Source organism: Haliotis rufescens, unplaced genomic scaffold (genome assembly GCF_023055435.1).
Source record: "Haliotis rufescens isolate VD_foot unplaced genomic scaffold, xgHalRufe1.0.p SCAF_17, whole genome shotgun sequence".
Taxonomy (NCBI): domain Eukaryota; kingdom Metazoa; phylum Mollusca; class Gastropoda; order Lepetellida; family Haliotidae; genus Haliotis; species Haliotis rufescens.
In genome coordinates, this window is record NW_025963857.1 from 1,337,802 (window position 1) to 1,357,401 (window position 19,600).

Genomic DNA, 19,600 nt, shown 5'->3' on the forward strand with positions numbered 1-19,600 from the left:
CATTGAACTCGCGAAATAACGTAGACTCTCGCTACACTACGACCCAACTTTTACGGCAGCATGTAGGTCTAGCCTCAAATCTTCTTATAGTCCTTCCTTGAACAATTTACTACTATCAAAAAACATGGTATGTAGCATGTAATGCATGACAAGAGGGATGACTTCAACTTTCCAATGGCCAAATTTCCCTTTTATGTCGAGCAATTCTTCAGTTGCTCAAGTTATACTTTAACATCGGATCTACTGTTCAGAAATCTACGGGTCAAAGCGGCGTTTAAACCCAACTCACTACTACTACTACTGCTGCTGTTACTACTACTACTACTACTACGACGACTGTTACTACTACTGCTGCTGCTACTACTATTGCTGCTGCTACTACTACTGCTGCTACTGCTGCTACTACTGCTGCTGCTACTAATACTACGACGACAACTTCTACCACTACTGCTGCTGCTACTACTACTACTGATGTTGTTGCTACTACTACGAGTGCTGCTACAGCTGCTACCTCTACTACTGCTATTACTACTACTACTACTACTACTACTGCGACTACTTTGCCTCTCTCAGAATAGATACAATTAATGACGCATGCTCTACTGTGAAACTTGATCGATCATGATCGTGAACCACCAACTCAAAAGAATCAATGTAGAGAAAAACCTAGACAGATGTTGTTCTCATTTCGCTGAGCTCCGTGACACATGGGATTGAGAAAATAATATACTTGTAGTTAAACAACTGGGCTTGAGAAAACAATATACTTGTAGTTAACAACTGGGATTGAGAAAACAATAAATAGTTAAATCATGCATACATTTCCGGGATTAAACCCCATTTGACACACTCTGATTCATTTTACAATAATGTACACAACATATATAAGTCGTCTAGGTATGATAATATCTGAACTTGAAACTTGAGGTTAGGTGCCACACTTCGCCGTGCGGGAGTTGTGTCCCTTATGTCGTATGATCGAAGGAATCCAAGTTTCATCCTGAGTGTGTTTCTAGGTTTGTCAACAACATACCCGTGATCGTGGGTTTGGTAAACGTCTAAAACATGTGTAACTTCAGGATTTCCTCCCACAGAAGCTGACATTTGCTAAAACTGTGATAATAGTGTCTACTGTCTCAGACTTTCAGTCTGAACCTCAGATGCAATCTACACCAAGGCGTGTCTGATGGTGATGTGGAAGCAAAATCAAGCATGTCGCTTGACGTTCTGCTCCCTCAACCTATTGCTTATACATCTGCCACAACTTGATCTCAAACCAGGAATCGTCCATGTTCTTAATGGGCAGTTTGGTGTCGATTCCTTAGATGCACCCACCGAATATGGTGTCTTGTTGAGGTGGCGTCACACGAGGACAACCGGCCCGTGACAAGTCATGGGTGTTGCCCTGCTGTAGAAAACATCTCTAAATAGGTGATATTGTGTTTCGATTGACACTAAAGTGTCTGACAACTTCGTTTTGCTTCATTCCTGTTTGCAGCATACACACAGAACGTGTAGACGGTGATTTTCAGCAAGGTGTGGCATTGCGTAAGTGTTATTTACGGATGAACAAAAGTGTTTTTATGACCACCCGATAGCTAAACAATCATAATAAGCTGTCAAAATTACCAAAAAATCACTTGTGTTAGTATTATTCTCCCAACAAACATAGAAACATCCCAACATGCACGTGCAAATTGAATCACGACCTTCATGAGTATGTGTTGAAAGATGCGATATTCAATTTCAGAATAAAACTATTTCTACGGAACCTGATGAAGCAGTTACTTTTTTCGTTAGCAAACATTCATCCATTACATTATAAAAATCTTGCATTCTGCTGGCGTAATAAGTAAAAAATATTTATTTGAAAGAACAGCTTTCTCAACCCCGACTTCCAGGCAATTTCAAACATTGTTTCTTTGTTGTTGTTTTCTTAACGACAGTCAGAAAAATATCCGAGTTATATCCTGGAGATCTATTAATTCTGGATCAGACAGTGGTTGATATCATGAGCAACGACGTCGGGGTACGGTGACGCATTCACTGAGTCTGACCACCAATTCCATTCAATCGCAAGTCACAATAAACATGGGTTGTTGGGGAACAGTTGTACCCGGAACCGCTGTGACGATGTCTATTCAACAGATAATCCCACAAAAAACAGCATTACCATAGGATGGTATACAGAGAGCTACATCTATTTCATGTCTACAGTATCAATTGAACTTGTCTGTGGGACCGTTACAACAGTCCAAGCAAAGCATCAGTGATAGATGATCTTTTACCTGATATATGAGTCATTTAGTATCAAGGTGATAATGATTTGTGCACAACAAACATACACCGATTAAACCCGATTGTGATTGATCTCGAATTTGACTTTCCAAACTTCTGTTTGGTTGCTGTTTAACACCGCACTCAGCAATATTCCAGATAAATGACAGCGGTCTGTAAATAATCCAGTCTGGAGCGGAGAATCCAGTGATTGATATCATGAGCATCGATCCACGCAAGTGGGATACGCTGACATACCTCAACCAAGTCAGCGAGCCTGACCACCCGATCCCATCCAAACTTCTGATAATATTAGTCATGTCACTCGTTATTACGTGTGCAGTGATTTCGTGTTCCCTCGTGGTGAATCTGAATGGAACTAATCAAGCATTGTTATCAATTAAGAGGTTTTGCACGAAGATTTGATTCCTGTAAATTCCATTTGATGCCGAAATTGTTCAGTTTTAAATACAGCAGGTTTCGGTTTGAACTCTTCACTTGGCCAAACAAATAGTTTCACAACATTACATGCACAAACAAACATTTCATGGTAGTATATACGTTCCCATGATATTTGTATTACCACTCAGACGTCGTGTTTCAACCAGAACAATGATTAACGCGCTGTCATGACCCAGTTATTCTATACCCATCACTGAAGTAGGAGAGGTTTAACTTCCGGGTTTGCCATGTACCCCACAAACATGTACACAGACACATCGCCACATTACATATACTACTGCAGTACTGTCACTGCTATCAAGAGGGCATGGCCTGGTGTAGTTGACAAGTGCTAAACTGCAGGCTTATATCAAGAAACGTGTTTACCCAATATGAAGTCAAATCAGGGTGTAATGTGTATAGCACATATCGGCGTCACTTCTAGATCGCATTTACATGAGAATGCACATTACAGACAGATCTAACACACTGAATACCCGGCACCAGTTAGTAAAACACGAGACAAATACACCTGCACACAACAGTACCTTGTGGGTGGCAAGATTCTTGGAAATGAAGTCCGAGAACTGTCTAAATATCTCGTGTTTAACGTGGACGTAATGACACACCTGAGCGATCTCCTCGGGCAGGACGGTGTCAATTGAGATTGTATACCCTGACAAAATATCCGTCTGTATCATAAGCATGTGTTTATGAATCATTATCAAATAGTGGTGATACCAGGTGTTAGCGAAAACATGTGCGTATCCTGCCTCACCAGTGGAACCCAATACAAACACGTATAAAGACAAGTCAAATGTTCACATGAAAAAACACGGCAACATTTGGTACATCTGAGTGTTTTCCACATGTCTATCATAAAACTTTTTGAAAGCTTTACCGAGGCCTTGAATTCTGTAACCTTAATCAAATCATTATTTAGGAAAAAAAAGCATGCTCGATTGTACCTCAAAGGTGTAGAAATGTAGAAACCAAGGCTGGAGCTAGAGGAATTCATCGAGTGGAAAACTGAAGTCACTCTGAATCTTTATGCATTGATATATAACAGATGAGGCGGTTTCGCTGTTCTCCTTTATGTCTTGGTCAGGTGGGTAAACAACTGGAAGGGAATTCGCCATTTAGTGGATATCGAATGATCTCATTTCATCTATATACCTCAAGTTTAATTTCTTGGACAAAAATCCGGACAGGAATTCCGATTAATATGCATGGCAAAATAGATCAACAAACAGGGAAGCACATTGCAATACAATTGGTGCCTACGTCCTATCTTAATGCCCAAACCCCAAGTTCACAAATTGTTTTCTAAACAAACTTTTGATGACTTTTAGTTTTTCACAAATTCTCATAAACATTTTTCAAATAGATATTTACCCACACCAAGTGACAAATGTCCTACTATTGTGTGGTGAAGTATATACAAAGTTGAAAAATAAAATGTTTTGACACAATTGAACATGGTTCTTTTCTGAGATTAAAAAAAAGAGCAAATCAGGGTGATACGAGTATGTCAGTACAGATGTACCAACAACTTGCGGAGCTGATAGACAAGGCTCTACAATCTGAGTGTGACATGGATGTGTATGAGATGTATCAGGAATGTGGTCGTTGAAGGTGAGAGAGGAAGAATAGTCAAGGTCATTTTCAAGACAAGACAGATCACAACACAACAACCTCCTGGGCGTCCTAGATGTCATGTATGAGGATGTGTTGGGCCTGAATACCACTCACGAGTTACACGACTCCATGGACGCCAGGTTGTCACACAGAGAGAGTGAAGCGGGACCTATGATGTGGCAGTGCTGGTGTGAACAGTTGTTGTCTCAGACTAACGTGCTGATGTCCATCAGTCCACTGCACAATGGTCGGGACATTTTAAAGTATCCCACTTTCCTATGCACAAGGACAGGGAACATCCTGGTGTCTGATGGGGAATCCAACTCGGTGATGTGTCTGACCCCCGGGGGAGATGTCGTGTTCAACTACAGACCTACAGGAGACGCGGCCATGGGGTGGCAGTGCGGTATAACGAGCACCAACACAGGCGACATCCTGGTTACAGACAACTTGCAGCGCAGAGTTCTACGTCTGACTGAAACGGGTCAGTTTGTTAGGGACATTTTAACATTACAAGGTGGGGCTGAGGATCCATATGGAGTTTGCGTAGATGGGAGTGGGCGGATATATGTCTGTCTTCGCAATACAGGATTTATAAATACATTCAAAAATATAAACTAAATATTAGCGTAAACAGTCAGAAAGAAAGGTAAATTGTGCGATGAAAATATATTCAACAAATGCTTTCATAGAATTGTGACACGCATTGCCATACATGGTTCACGGTATACAAAGAACACGGTGTCAGTGTCAACAGTAATTCAACAACTGACCTCGTTGAGATTCAAGGAACCTCACGCTTAACATGCTCATGATATAGTCTGAATCATCCAATCAACTCTGCTTTATGCAGAGATTTCTATTGGATATAGAAAGGGCATTCTCGCTTTATTTTAAAGATTATTCAAGAGGCAATACCTATGGCGATTAAGTAGCTCCGACCATGTGCGTACAACAGGGTAATGTACAAATGCACTTTACACAGTGTGCCACTCGAGCTGTATCTGCAAGGACGTGGGTTTTAGTGGAATAACACTACTTCACGTTTGTGTCACGTCAGTCGAACATTGTACAGGACTCGTGAAAGAACAACAGAACATGTAAAGCTTGTTCAACAGAGCTACACCTACGAAAGCTATAACCGTAAAATATAAATTGTCAATGCAAAAGAATAAGTCGAAACATATTCCATTTGGCGTAAACAGCTGAAATAACTGAAAATCAGTGATGACACCAGGTGTTCGCGAAAAGGGAAGCATGTTCTCACTTACCAGTAGTTCCCGCCACTCACACAATAAGCATAACAAGTATATTAGTATATCCATGTAAGTACGTGATACACTGTCTCTCGAGCTGTGTCTGCAACGACTGGTGTTTTAGTGTAATATCGAATGGCGTTTCGCGAGCTGTTCACTAACACACGTACGTGCTATTCATTCAAGTATTTGACTCTGCTGAAGGACAGTCAGAGAACTCGTGACACAACCAGGACATGAAGGCATCGATGCGAGAACATTATGTCTCGACTCCACTTCAGCTGAACCAGTTTACACCCATAAAGTAGTGTCACGTCTCCGCTCTCTGTTACATGTGCTCTCGTCTATAAAATACTCGGGGGCTGAGATTTTACCATGCATCAAATAACTTATTCATAAACCGTATGTTTATGTGACCTGACTATATGAGACATTACTCATGATCGGTGGTTTGTAAAGCCTATGATGCAAGCCTTGGTTCTTCTCTACATATGACAACCTTCCAAACCGTAGAAATCACAATGACTTTAATATTTGACCACCAATTACAGGTAACCAGGGTAACCGAGTTACTGAAAGAATGAACATCAATCAACGTCAGATACTTGGTCAGCCCGGACATAAATCCTGCCCACTCGATCCCCAGTTAGTCGGCTCTTACGACAAGCATGCAGTTCTGGGAACCTCTCTGACCCGGAATCCCTTATAGGGTCAGTTTAGAGGTACTTGTGTAATAACAGAACCGTCGGAGATACGTTTTAGGGCCAACTGAATCGTGACCATAGTGGGATCCTGGACCTGATTCTTGACCTGAATATCTAAAATATGTTGACCTGATAATGTGGTCACCCTCACGTGTATGTAATAAATGTGTTTACATTATCATGTTGTCAGCAGAATATATACTATGAACGGAACAAAATACACTTTATGTTGCTACAATCATTTATCTGACAATGTGGTTGGTGTCAAGGTTTAAATGACATGATGACAACACGTCACTGGGCATTGAGCCGGGATCCTGATACCTGGTCAGCCAGTTCGGATAGTTCGTTGTCGAGGCAGCAATAACAGCATGTGTGTTCCACACAGACAGGAACAAAATCACAGAGCGGCCAATCCCTAGCCATCAATGAGACAAAGCAACTACTTACACTATGAACTTTGTCATTGTGAGCCTCATTGTGTGCATGTTTGTGAATATGTTCAACTGTGACATTATAGTGCATCATGACGTCATAATTTGACTGTGGCGCTACAAAAGTGAGTCATCATACATCTGAAACGATTTCTTTCAAAACTCATTCACTCACTCATTGCTTAGACATCACAAGATACAACTTACCCTGTCTTTGGTTTAAGAAAACATTTGTATGATTGATTTTTTTTCTTAAAACAATTGAAGTATTAAATCACTAAACAGGAAATTCCTTACATGAGACTTCGGACACAAGAAATGCACGTCCCTCTGAGGTATGAAGTATTGGTCACTGAGTTTCCCAGCGAACATACACAACCTTTACAGCTCGGTCATTACGAAATAAAGCGAAATAAAGCCGCGGTACTAGACATGATTCCGAATAATAACATAACAACTTGTACCGGTGGTTATCGCGAACACCTGGTATCATCACTATTGATAACGATTCATAAACACCTGCTCTTGACACAGTCGGAACTGAACAATCGACCCTGCTTTTAAGAAAGATGTCTTACGAATATGGAAAGGCTTTTGTCGCTTTTATTTAGATGACTTTCTAAACTTGTTAAGTATATTATAGTTCATTTCTATGAGTGTTCAAAATAGTTCTGATTTCACGGAATGGGTTAGTTTTGTTCAACGTTGCAAACATCAGTATGACAACTCTCAAAGTATTTACGGTACTGATGTGTTTTAAGGAGAGGAGTCTGTAGTCTCCATGGATCTGAAGCCCAATATTTTCAAGGATTGAAGAGTTACTAAACACGATGTGCAGAGCTGAGTGCCGGAATCGTATGATCGTGGGTTCAAATCCCAGATGGGGAAGACAGGTGTGTCTGTCAGTGAGGAGGAGAAGGTGATGCGAGGCGAAGACAGGTGTGTCTGTCACTGAGGAGGAGAAGGTGATGCGAGGGGAAGACAGGGGTGTCTGTCACTGAGGAGGAGAAGGTGATGTGAGGCGAAGACAGGTGTGTCTGTCACTGAGGAGGAGAAGGTGATGCGAGGCGAAGACAGGTGTGTCTGTCACTGAGGAGAAGGTGATGCGAGGCGAAGACAGGTGTGTCTGTCACTGAGGAGAAGGTGATGCGAGGCGAAGACAGGTGTGTCTGTCACTGAGGAGAAGGTGATGCGAGGCGAAGACAGGTGTGTCTGTCACTGAGGAGAAGGTGATGCGAGGCGAAGACAGGTGTGTCTGTCACTGAGGAGAAGGTGATGCGAGGCGAAGACAGGTGTGTCTGTCACTGAGGAGAAGGTGATGCGAGGCGAAGACAGGTGTGTCTGTCACTGAGGAGAAGGTGATGCGAGGCGAAGACAGGTGTGTCTGTCACTGAGGGGGAGAAGGTGATGCGAGGCGAAGACAGGTGTGTCTGTCACTGAGGGGGAGAAGGTGATGCGAGGGGAAGCCATGGATGTCTGTCAGTGAGGAGGAGAAGGTGATGTGAGGGGAAGACAGGGGTGTCTGTCAGTGAGGAGGAGATGGTGATTGGAGGGGAAGACAGGGGTGTCTGTCAGTGAGGAGGGCATGCAGAATGTGGTCTTAGTAATAGGAGAGATGGAGATGGGCATGTCACTACTGAAACGAAGCTTTGACGGCAAATGTGTCTGGGGTGTTATTCATTACAGAATAGAGATATAATAAGTTGGATAACATTGGATGCATAATATAACCATGTGATGTATTACAAGACCTTGATGCTGACATATTTCTGTCCCAGTGTTGCACATATACAGACATAGTTTCAGATCTGCAGGGCAGGTCCAGAGGAGAATAGCTTGCCCCAAACAGCTGACATTGTGTTTTTGTTTCCCTTGAGAACATCTCTAGCAAGGAGTACCGTGGTATATTATAGTAGATGTAGTCGTGCTCCAAGACCAGGCTGTTGCTGTGTAGTTTTCTAAGTGAAAGTTGGGACTTAACGCCGGCCTCAAGTAAATGCCCGGACTTAAACAGTTCAATGAAAATAAGAAGACAAAAATGCTGTTTGTCTGTAACATGGAAAGTTGGTCCATGCTTTATCACTGTTGAATTGTGTCTTTTATACCAAGCATCACCTGTGATCATTTTGGAGACGATAATATTGGGAGGTCCTTGATTATATTGGGAGGGCTATGATTATATTGGTAGGTCCTTGACTATATTGGTAGGTCCTTGAATATATTGTAGGTCCTTGATTATATTGATTAGTCCATGGTTATATTCGGTGATTATATCAGGAGATCCTTGATTATATTGATATATTGGGACCTGAACGTGAGTCGCCATCTGCCATGACGTCATCATGATATGTTTATACCATTGCAGTCAACTGGTTGAAAACATCACCGGTCGTGGAGTGGGGAGAGCAGGAGCTTAGTGTTCGATCCCCTGGTCGCATCATACAAAAATACTCTAGAAGATGACATACCTTTCGGCCTCAAGGGGATAAAACAAAAACTGGTATGCTCGGAGTAAGCATAATCTGTCTGAGTGGAGTATCCATGCTAAACTGCGGCAAACAATATAAACCTGGCTCAAGTCTGGACAATACATGCAGCCACACACACGTCACTGATAAGGGAAGTAATCTTGAACGCCATGTAACACCCCATTTCACCTCATCCCAAAGTGAAATTGAGCCACGGTTTTGTATTTACGTTCTATATTTGACAAGCACGGCATAGTAATATTCTACAATTGGCCCGCCACGGGTCGCCCAGTCGTTTAAGGTGCTGCAATACACTGTGCAGAGCGTGCTGGGATCATACGATCGTGGGTTGGTGGGTTTCACAAACTTAATAAATGTCTCAGGTCTCTATCACTTCTAGCTCTCCTCCCACATGAAGATAACATGACGTAATATAACTGAACTACTGTTTAAAGTGGCGTAAAAACACTCCTTAAAGTATGGAAGTATGAATCATTATAGATGTGAATAGAAGCCGTTTCTAAAATTACCAAAAAGTGTCCAAACCAGAACCTGCAGAACTTTAAATATATATGCACAGATCAAATTTCAGGTCTATCGACATTGATTAATAGCATGTAAAAGTAAAATTTAAAAATGAATGACCGTCCACCACGCGTCTTGGTCCTCCTGATTACTTCACTATGTTGATGTATTTTGAGAGAAACATGGACAGTCCAAAACAGCACTTGTAGAACTTTAAAAATATATTGATACAGATCCAATTTCAGGTCTATCAACATATCTTTTTTTTTTTTTTTTTACACATTTTATTTCACCTTTTCCCTGTTACATGAGGAGGATGGCCATCCAGGGCAATGGTCACCCTCACATTCTGAAGACAATGTATGTATACATTTGGGGAAAATTAAATACAAGTATTGGAAATGGTGCCAAGGTGATTTTTAAAAAATATAACAAAACATACACACAGTCAAGCATTCAAAATATTATTCAAACACTGATCCTGGCAAGAAACAAATGTGAGAAAGAGATACATATGTTATTGCTGTTCTGCTTCTTCAAACAATATGTGATAAAAGATCCATGATTTATAAAATGTAGCTACATTACCATTTGTAAAGGCTATATTCTTCTCAATTTTGTATCTCAGACTAACATCTTTTTGAAATATTGCGAAGCAAAGATTTGTTTTTTTGAATCTGCAAAAATATATAAAAGATTTAGCTCAACATATCTTTTTATAACACATACAAGTAAAATCAACACATGTATGACCGTCAACGGGGAAAAGAATACTACAGGCATTTAGTTATTTTCACACAAAAAATACATCGTTTCATTATGCCGTGACTTTGGGTTTGCAATGTTTCAAATTTTCTAGGTACTGACACACCCCACACAGGTTGACACAAAAACAGCTCTGAGATAGCCTAAATTACATCTCGTTATCCATCAGGCAACTTGCGGATAATCAGTATCCTACAGTTTGGGCTTTTATGAATTCCTTCCTAAAGACGACAGGAACCTGAGAGAGTTCTACACACATATATATGTCACAAACACACGTTGTCAGTGTTTACATGTGAACACCTTAATAACTCCGCTAATGAGACAAACATACACGTGGCCATGTCCCTCTACACACACACCCTGGGGCTGGTTGATACCGTCCTGTTGTGTCAGTATGTTTCTGACTAACTGTCCTGACTCCGTCAGATGGATGACTCTGTTTGGAGAGTAGTCTGTCACCAGGATGTCGCCTGTGCTGGTACTTGTGATACCCCGGGGAGACATCAGTGCTGTGTCTCCTATAGGGCTGTAGTAGGTGAACACCACATCTCCCTCGGGGGTCAGACACAGGACACACTCGGTTCCACCGTCAGACACCAGGATGTTTCCTGTCCTCGTAGTACAGAGGAAGTTTGGATTTTGTAAGATCTTGCTACCATAGTGGCGTGGACTGACTGACCTCAGCACGTTTCCTGTCATATCCAGGATGTCAACAGAGGGGGGAGACCGGGAACTAGCTGCTAGTGTTGATGGTGTCAAGGACGTTATACCACAGTACTGTTTGCTGGTTGTGATGGTTGACAGCAGCACCAGGTCAGGGTTGACTTCTACTGTTACAATCTGTTTGATGTTCAGGACAGTGACGGCCACCTGGTTGTGTGTCAACTTTGTAAGACTCCAGACTGAGTTTACTGTGACGTGTCTGGTTATTCCTGGTGTAGAAGGACTTCACACTCTGGTTGTAGTAGTCGGAGACTAAAACTGTATCTGTGTCATTCACCACCATCACTGTCACGTCACTCGGGTCTGGTCTGTTACTGTCGCCTGCTACTCTGACATCAATGGTGTCCTGTAACACAGGAGTAGCCTTCAGGTCCAGCACACTCTCATACATGAAGTCTATCTCACCCAGCTGTAGATCGTCCAGAGATTTACTCAGCTTGTCCGTGTCCTGTCTGAATGTGACCTTGGTTATTCTTCCTATCTCCTTCACATCTGCGTCTCCGACAGCCTCCACATCATCCGCCGCACATCCCTGATAAATCTCATACACATCCATGTCACACTCAGATTGTAGAGCCTGGTCAATCAGCTCCGCCTGTTGTTGGTACATCTGTACTGACATCTCACCTGACTTAATGTCTGCCTTCAGTTGTCCGATGTGTTTGTCTGTCATCTCTTTCAGTTCGTCCAGAAGTTTCTGTTCCTTGAGTTTTATCCCTTGTATTGCCTTCAGACTTGCAGACTGGATGTCGGATTCCGTCTGTGAATGTCGACATATCTCTTCTTTCATCACTGATTTCTTTTTCTGCACCTCTGTGTTTCGTTTGTGTCTTCTCCTTGACAAAGTATCTTTGATCTTCACCAGCTCTGTCTTCACAGCCATCATTTCCGACTCGAGTGTGACGACCGAGTCACATTTCCTGTGGTAGATAGTGCAGCATGACTGACAAACAGCTTTCTTACAATCTTTACACAAATATTTGATGGTTTCGTCCTGGTGCTCTTTACATGTCACCTTGTGTCTTCTTCTGGCCTTGACCTCGCCGGAGAGGTCAATGACTTTGTGTTTCCGTAATGACGGGATGCGGTTGTGAGGTCCAGTACATTTGAAACAGGGAGCCTCATCACAGACCGAGCACTAAACAACAGCTGGAGTTGTCTCCCCTTCCTCTCTACAGTAGCTGCAGGAGGCTGTATCTGCAAATGTATATTAATCTTCAATGTGGTGTGTGTATTGAGAGGAGAAGAGGAGCCATCTATATGTGGTGTATTTCAACCATTATTCTATTTTCACTACAATGTATTTTCTATGTTATTTGTTGAATCTACATCTGTGCAAGTTCTTCCCCAATATTCACACAGCTCATGTGAACTAGATGTTATTGTTACTGCAGACATTGCCAACATGTAAGATGAGGATGTATTTCGGCAAATACACCAAAAACACCATGGACAGACGTGAAGCAACAATAATAACAAGTATCACATTAAAACATACTGTTCTTCCTGTGCAGAAATACATATAGGTACAGTTCTCAGTTAAATTTACTTTTTGTAAATCAAATCTCAGTAAATAATCTCAGTAAATTAGATTGCAGCATCTTGAGACACAACTACTATTGTACCTTTAGATCCCGGACCAAACAAGTCCAAGAGTCCCTGGATGATAAAGATTGGCTTGACGTCATCCGCCCACTCCTCCACTGGCCTCTCAGGAGCAGACACTTTCGTCATCTTGTTGCAGAATGGACAGAGGAGGGACTTTACACTGATGGCCTCTGGTCTGGTTTTCGTGTTGTTGACGACACATTTTCGACAAAAGGTGTGATTGCACACAAGTGTACAGGGATTATCAAACACCTCTGTGCATATTGTACAGGTCAGGAAATGTTCCGTTAGCTTCTGAGAAGTCGCCATCTTAAACATTTGAAGAACATTTTACACAATACATATGCCTTATAAATGAGTGAGTATGGTTTTACGCCGCTTTTAGCAATATTCCAGCAATATCACTGCGGGGGACACCAGAAATGGGGTTCACACATTGTACCCATGTCGGGAATCGAATTCGGCGTGACGAGCGAACGCTTTAACCACTAGGCTACCTGACCGCCCCCTTATAAATGAGCCTTCATGACATGAATATATATCCAAGTATAGTCACGTCTTACGATTCTTGTTCAAAAGTGGTTTGATCAAGGTTACAACCTTCTAGGCCTCAGTACAGCTTTCAGAACGTTTTACAGTACACATTTGGATGACATTTGTTTGTGATGTGTAGGACATTATCACCTTTCCACGCACATCTGGAATCCTCCCTATCTGATAGTGATTCATAAACAACACCTCATAATACAGTCGAAGTCGTACAGTGGACGCTGCTTTTGTCAGAAATGTATTGTGGCTTTGGAAAGTGTTTTGTTGCTTTTAGTTAAATACATATCGGAATTAGTTAAAATGACAAAGAAACCTTACGAATGACCTTATATAACTTGACTTTATATACGAGGGTCACTCTCAAGTATTTCGTTCTCGAGTTAGGCGGTGTGTTAATAAACATATTCCAAGGACTATAATGAAGATCGGATATCCTTGAGATGTTCCAGCAAGCGGTGGTAAAACTCCAAAACCTGAGATGGGGCTGCTTAATACTCCACATGCTAAGTCTGTTATGCAAAAAGCATCAAGCTACTCTTTCAAAAAATAGGAAAATTAAAACTACCACAACTTAATTAATCTTCGCTTCTGTGATATAAGTGAAAAAATCGTTTCAACTGCAAAGTCCTAATTATTGTTAAGTGAGTAACGGTCGATATCATAACCGGTTTTTTAGACATTCTCTTGACTCGACTAGACCCTGAAACACGTTTGAATATCTCCCGCCATATTCCTAGTGGATCACTGGTCCTCATTACCATAACGAAAGTAGACGACTGACTTCCGTGTTGTTAACAGTATGTAGGTACACAGATAACACACTGGAGATTGTGGTGACTATGGTATAAACAAGTACATGATATTAATACACACACATTGTTGACAACAAATACATATAATTATCGATTAACGTTGACTCGTCATGATCTGTATATGAATGAATCCAACAAACCACACACAACCTACGTTTGTGATCTTGGATAGAGAGTTATAAATATCCTCAACAGGGAATACTTGATAAATAAGATGACCAGTTACACTATCTAAGTGTTTCTATACACATCAATACCCAAATAAACCATTCACCTTTCAGTGTATAATGATATATACTGTCTTACCACAGCGTCACTGCACAGCCTTCTCTCACCGTGTGAGTGTCACTCACTGGCGGTGTAGAGGGAAAGTGCATACCTGTGACAGAATATCCCCCATCCGGACAGGTAAAGTCTGCTTCTGTGCAATATCTACACTTAAGAATTATACCGCCTCCATGGTCAATTAGAGAGAGCGTTTCCAGGCTGCCAGGATATAGTTTCAATATTGGTGAGACGCAAAACAACATTCACACACGTTTGACGTTACTGTATGCCGTGAAACCTCGTTAATCCGGACAAAGTGGCAAACATTTTCCACAAAGACTAAATGGATGGCTTCAACTGTCCAGTAGTTAACTCTTCTTTATGTCTAGCAATATTCCAGAACCACCAGCCTACTACATTTCACAACATATGACGTACAAATTTCGCTGACTGAACTCGCGAAATAACGTAGACTCTCGCTACAGTACGTCCCAACTGATACCGCAGCATGTAGGTCTAGCCTTAAATCTTATGATAGTCCTTCCTTGAACAAATATTACATGATATGTAGTATGTAATGTATGACAAGAGGGATGACTTCAACTTTCCAATGGCCAACTTTCCGTTTGATGTCAAGCAATTCTTCAGCAGCTCAAGTTATACTTTAACATTGAATCTACTGTTCAGAAACCTACGGGTCAAAGCGGCGTTAAAACCCAACTCACTACTACTACTTCTACTGCTGCTGCTGCTACTACTACTACTACTACGACGACGACGACTGTTACTATTACAGCTGCTGCTACTACTATTGCTGCTACTACTGCTGCTGCTACTACTGCTGCTGCTACTACAACTACAACAGCGACAACTGCTACCACTACTGCTGCTGCTACTACTAATGATGTTGTTGCTGCTACTGCTACTTCTACGACTGCTGCTACAGCTGCTACCCCTACTACTGCTACTACTACTACTACTAGTGCGACTACTTTGCCTCTCTCAGAATAGATACAATAAATGACGCATGTTCTACTGTGACACTTGATCGATCATGTTCGTGAACCACCAACTCAAAAGAATCAATGTAGAGAAAAACCTAGACAGATGTTGTTCTCATTTTGCTGAGCTCCGTGACACATGGGATTGAGAAAATAATATACTTGTAGTTAAACAACTGGGCTTGAAAAAACAATATACTTGTAGTTAACAACTGGGATTGAGAAAACAAAAAATAGTTTAAATCATGCATACGCAGTGAACATTACAGAACATGTCCGGGATTAAACCCCATTTGACACACTCTGATTTATTTTACAATAATGTACACAAAATATATAGAGACGATGATGAGAATTTCTTTGGTTTATTTTGGGGCAATATACCATGGACACGAAGACATTCGGCAAATACAACAGCACTCTGTTAAAAGGACAGTTGATGTATAATTCACAAAATAGGATTCCTGTGGTGAAAATGTTATCCATGTTTATACATATGAAGTCGTCTAGGTATGATAATATCTGAACTTGAAACTTGATTGTTTGGTGTAACATGGGTGGCCCAGTCGTTTTAGGTGCCGCAATTCGCCGTGCACTGAACTGTGTCCCTTATGTCGTATGATCGTAGGAATCCCAGTTTGGTCCTGAGTGTGTTTCTAGGTTTGTCAACAACATACCCGGGATCGTTGGTTTGGCAAACGTCTAAAACATGTGTAACTTCAGGATTTTCTCCCACAAAAGCTGCCATTTGGTGATATAACTGTGATAATATTGTATACTGGCTCAAATTGTCCGTGTTCGATTCCTTACATGCACCAAACCGAATATGGTGTCTTGTTGAGGCGTCACACGTGGACAACCGGCACGTGGCAAGTCATGAGTGTTGCCCTGCTGTAGATAACGTTTCAAAAGAGGTGATATTGTGTTTCGATTGACACTAAATTTTCTGACAACTTTGTTTTGCTTTATTCCTGTTTGCAGCATACACACGGAGCAGTTAGACGGTGATCGTCAGCAAGCCGTGGCATTGCGTAAGTGTTGTTTAGGTTGAACAAAAGTGTTTTTATGACCACCCGATAGCTAAACAATCATAATAAGCTGTCAAAATTACCAAAAAATCACTTGTTTTAGTATCATACTACTAACAAACACAGAAACATCCTGAATTGTGTGCTGTGTATTAGAATGCACGTGCAAATTGTGAAACACGACTTTCATGAGTATGTGTTGAAAGATGCGATATTCAATTCCAGAATAAAACTACTTCTACGGAACTTTATGGAGCACAGTTCCCTTTTTCCGTTAGTATACATTCAACCACTACATTGTAAAAATCTTGCATTCTGCTGACTTCTTCAGCCATATCGATAATAAGTAAAAAATATTTATTTGAAAGCACAACTTTCTCAAACCCGACTGCCAGGTAAATTTCAAACATTGTTTCTTTGTTGTTGTTTTCTTAACGCCAGTCAGTAAAATGTCCGAGTTCTATCCTGGATATCTATTGATTCTGGATCAGACAGTGGTTGATATCATGAGCAACGACGTCGGGGTACGGTGACGCAGACACTGAGCCTGACCAACCAATCCATTCAATCGCATGTTAGAAGAAACATGGGTTGTTGGGGAACAGTTGTACCCAGAACCGCTGTGACGATGTGTATTCACAGATAATGCCGTAATTGTTCAGTTTTAAACACAGCAGGTTTCGGTTTGAACTCTTCACTTGGCCAAACATATAGTTTCACAACATTACATACACAAACAAACATTTCATGGCAGTAAATACGTTCCCATGATATTTGTATTACCACTCAAACGTCGTGTTTGAACCAGAACAATGATTACACACTATCATGACCCAGTTATTCTATACCCATACCCATAACTTCCGGGTGTGCCATGTACCCCACAGACGTGTACACAGACACATCTCTACATGACATATAACACAACAATACTGTCACTGCTATCAAGAGGGCATGGCCTGATGTAGTTGACAAGATACACATGTGCTAATACTGCAGGCATATATCAAGAAACATGTTACCAGTATGAAGTCAACTCAGGGTGTAATATGAAAGTTAGATCGCATTTACCTAACAAAGCACATTACAGACAGATCTGACACACTGGATACCCAGCCCCAGCCAGGAAAACACGAGACAAAAACACATGCATACAACATTACCTACCTGGTGATGAGATTCTGGTGAACGTAGTCTGTGAACTGTCTGAATATCCCGTGTTTCACCTGGACACAATGACAACCTGTGTGATCCCTGCTAGTTGGGTGGGTGGGACACAAAGTACAAAGTCCATGACATGTCTATGTGCGTCGGCAGTCATTTGTTATCTTGGGTCAAAAGTTTGTTTGCAACTGTGACTGCACATAACAAACTGTTCGCAATCGTCTGTGACAATATGGTCTCAGATCCAGGGGCCATACGTTGGGCCAGTTTCTAGCCAACGTCGAGATTGGGCTCGTGCACGTCTGCGTTAGACTCGACGTTAATGGCAATGCGTTCTCTGTAGTGACGAATTCTGTTTTACACTTTCTAGAGGTGACGGTCGTCGTTGGGTGTATAGACGGATGAAGGGAACGTTATGCTGACGCTTGTGCTTCTGACAGAGATCGTTTTTAAGGAGCTGGATCGGAATGGTTTTGGCTGGAACTGCACACGGTCATAGCACAGCTCTTGTTCCTATTAGTAACAATATGAATGCGATGCGCTACAGGGGCGAGATTCCTGCTCAGCAAGGTGTCCCTTACCTCAACGCCGTTTCAGCATGGCAATGCCACAAGTCACATCGCGCGCATCACACGGGACTTCCCGCAGGCTAACCACATGGATGATATGCCTTGGCCGGCCAAACGTCCGGACCGTGAATATCCAGGGTAGAATAGGGCTTCAGCAACCTATGCTTGCCGTAAAAGGCGACTTTGCTTGTCATAAGAGGCGACCGGGTGGTCAGGCTCGCTGACTTGGTTGATGAATTTCATCGATCCTAATTGCGTGGATCGATGCTCATGATATCAATCACTGGATTTTTCTGGTCGACTCGATTATTTACAGACCGCCGTCATATAGCTGGAATATTGCTGAGTGCGGCGTTAAACAACAAACCAACCAACCAAAAGTCCTGACATGAAGCCAATCGAACATTTGTGGGACTCTTTGGAGAGAAGTGGAAAGGATTTTTTTTTGCACAACCTTGCCTTACCAGGTTGATATGTACTGTCGTCCTACTACAATAAATACTTCTTCGGTTATTATAACGAAGTACATTTTGTGCGATCATGAGAGTAAATTTGATCTTCAACAGTTTGGGTAGATCTCTAGTGAACCATTCTTGTACTAGCCGACTACTGAAGATGGGGGGTGGGGGTGGGGTGGGGTGGGGGGATGGGGGGTTGGGGTGGTATGACGTGTGACATTGCCAATCGTGCGGCACCGTGTCCCCACAGCATGCATCGTTGCTCATGCTGTCAATCACTGATTTTTCTGGCCCAGGCTGATAAGATGTAGTTGAAATATTGCGGACTGAGCCGTAAAACAACATGCACGCAGTAATTGTAAACCGTAAAACCCAGTTAATCCAGATAGAACCTGGTTTAGTGTAATCGATCCACGGGTTCGTATTCAAAGATATCTGTGACGTCCTCCATTGCTTAAGAGCTCCATTATTTTTTAAGAATGTAGTTGGCTATCAATTGCACTTTATATTGAACCAACATTTCGGTTGATTGTCACTCGGAACAAACTGATCTATAGTTCTTATTTGACCATCAAGTGAATGATTACTAATGTTATCGGAGCATGTGTCTCCAGCGTGGCTAGAATCCGATTAGTATGATTTGATGACGTGTGATAGTTGACCTCGGATACGGCGACACGTTACAGTGAAATTAGCTATTTTATAATTTCCAATATCCAAAATCCTTAAAAGCTCAGAACGTGATATGCATAATGTCGTGTTACATCCTGTTACCTGTAACAATGTTCGCGTTAAAAAAAGCTAGATAAACCTTTGACGAGAAGAAACTAAGGATCAGATAAACATATAAATCCTTGTACCAAATATATTTGGGATAACACTGGCAGTGTGGGTTGGAATCCCGGACGGG

The 19,600-nt window shown here is 41.8% G+C and overlaps 3 protein-coding genes across 3 annotated transcripts in view; all 3 read right to left on the reverse strand.

Annotated features, from left to right (window-relative positions):
- Positions 1-3,357, reverse strand: part of LOC124151607 (E3 ubiquitin-protein ligase Midline-1-like) — an 18,276-nt gene extending 14,919 nt beyond the window's left edge. The window contains exon 1 of the mRNA XM_048397391.1: positions 3,267-3,357. The gene's annotated coding sequence lies outside the window, so the exon portion shown is untranslated. The remainder of the gene's footprint in view (positions 1-3,266) is intronic.
- Positions 1-12,995, reverse strand: part of LOC125381146 — a 16,566-nt gene extending 3,571 nt beyond the window's left edge. The window contains exons 1-2 of the mRNA XM_048397392.1: positions 12,860-12,995; positions 11,862-12,431 (exon numbers count right to left, since the gene is read on the reverse strand). Of these exons, the coding sequence (XP_048253349.1) occupies positions 11,862-12,120 (259 nt within the window). The 5' untranslated portion in view covers positions 12,121-12,431; positions 12,860-12,995. The remainder of the gene's footprint in view (positions 1-11,861; positions 12,432-12,859) is intronic.
- LOC125381147 (E3 ubiquitin-protein ligase TRIM56-like) overlaps positions 1-14,588 on the reverse strand; it is a 16,078-nt gene extending 1,490 nt beyond the window's left edge. Inside the window, exon 1 of the mRNA XM_048397394.1 lies at positions 14,510-14,588. The gene's annotated coding sequence lies outside the window, so the exon portion shown is untranslated. The remainder of the gene's footprint in view (positions 1-14,509) is intronic.
- Between the last annotated feature and the right edge of the window lie 5,012 nt (positions 14,589-19,600).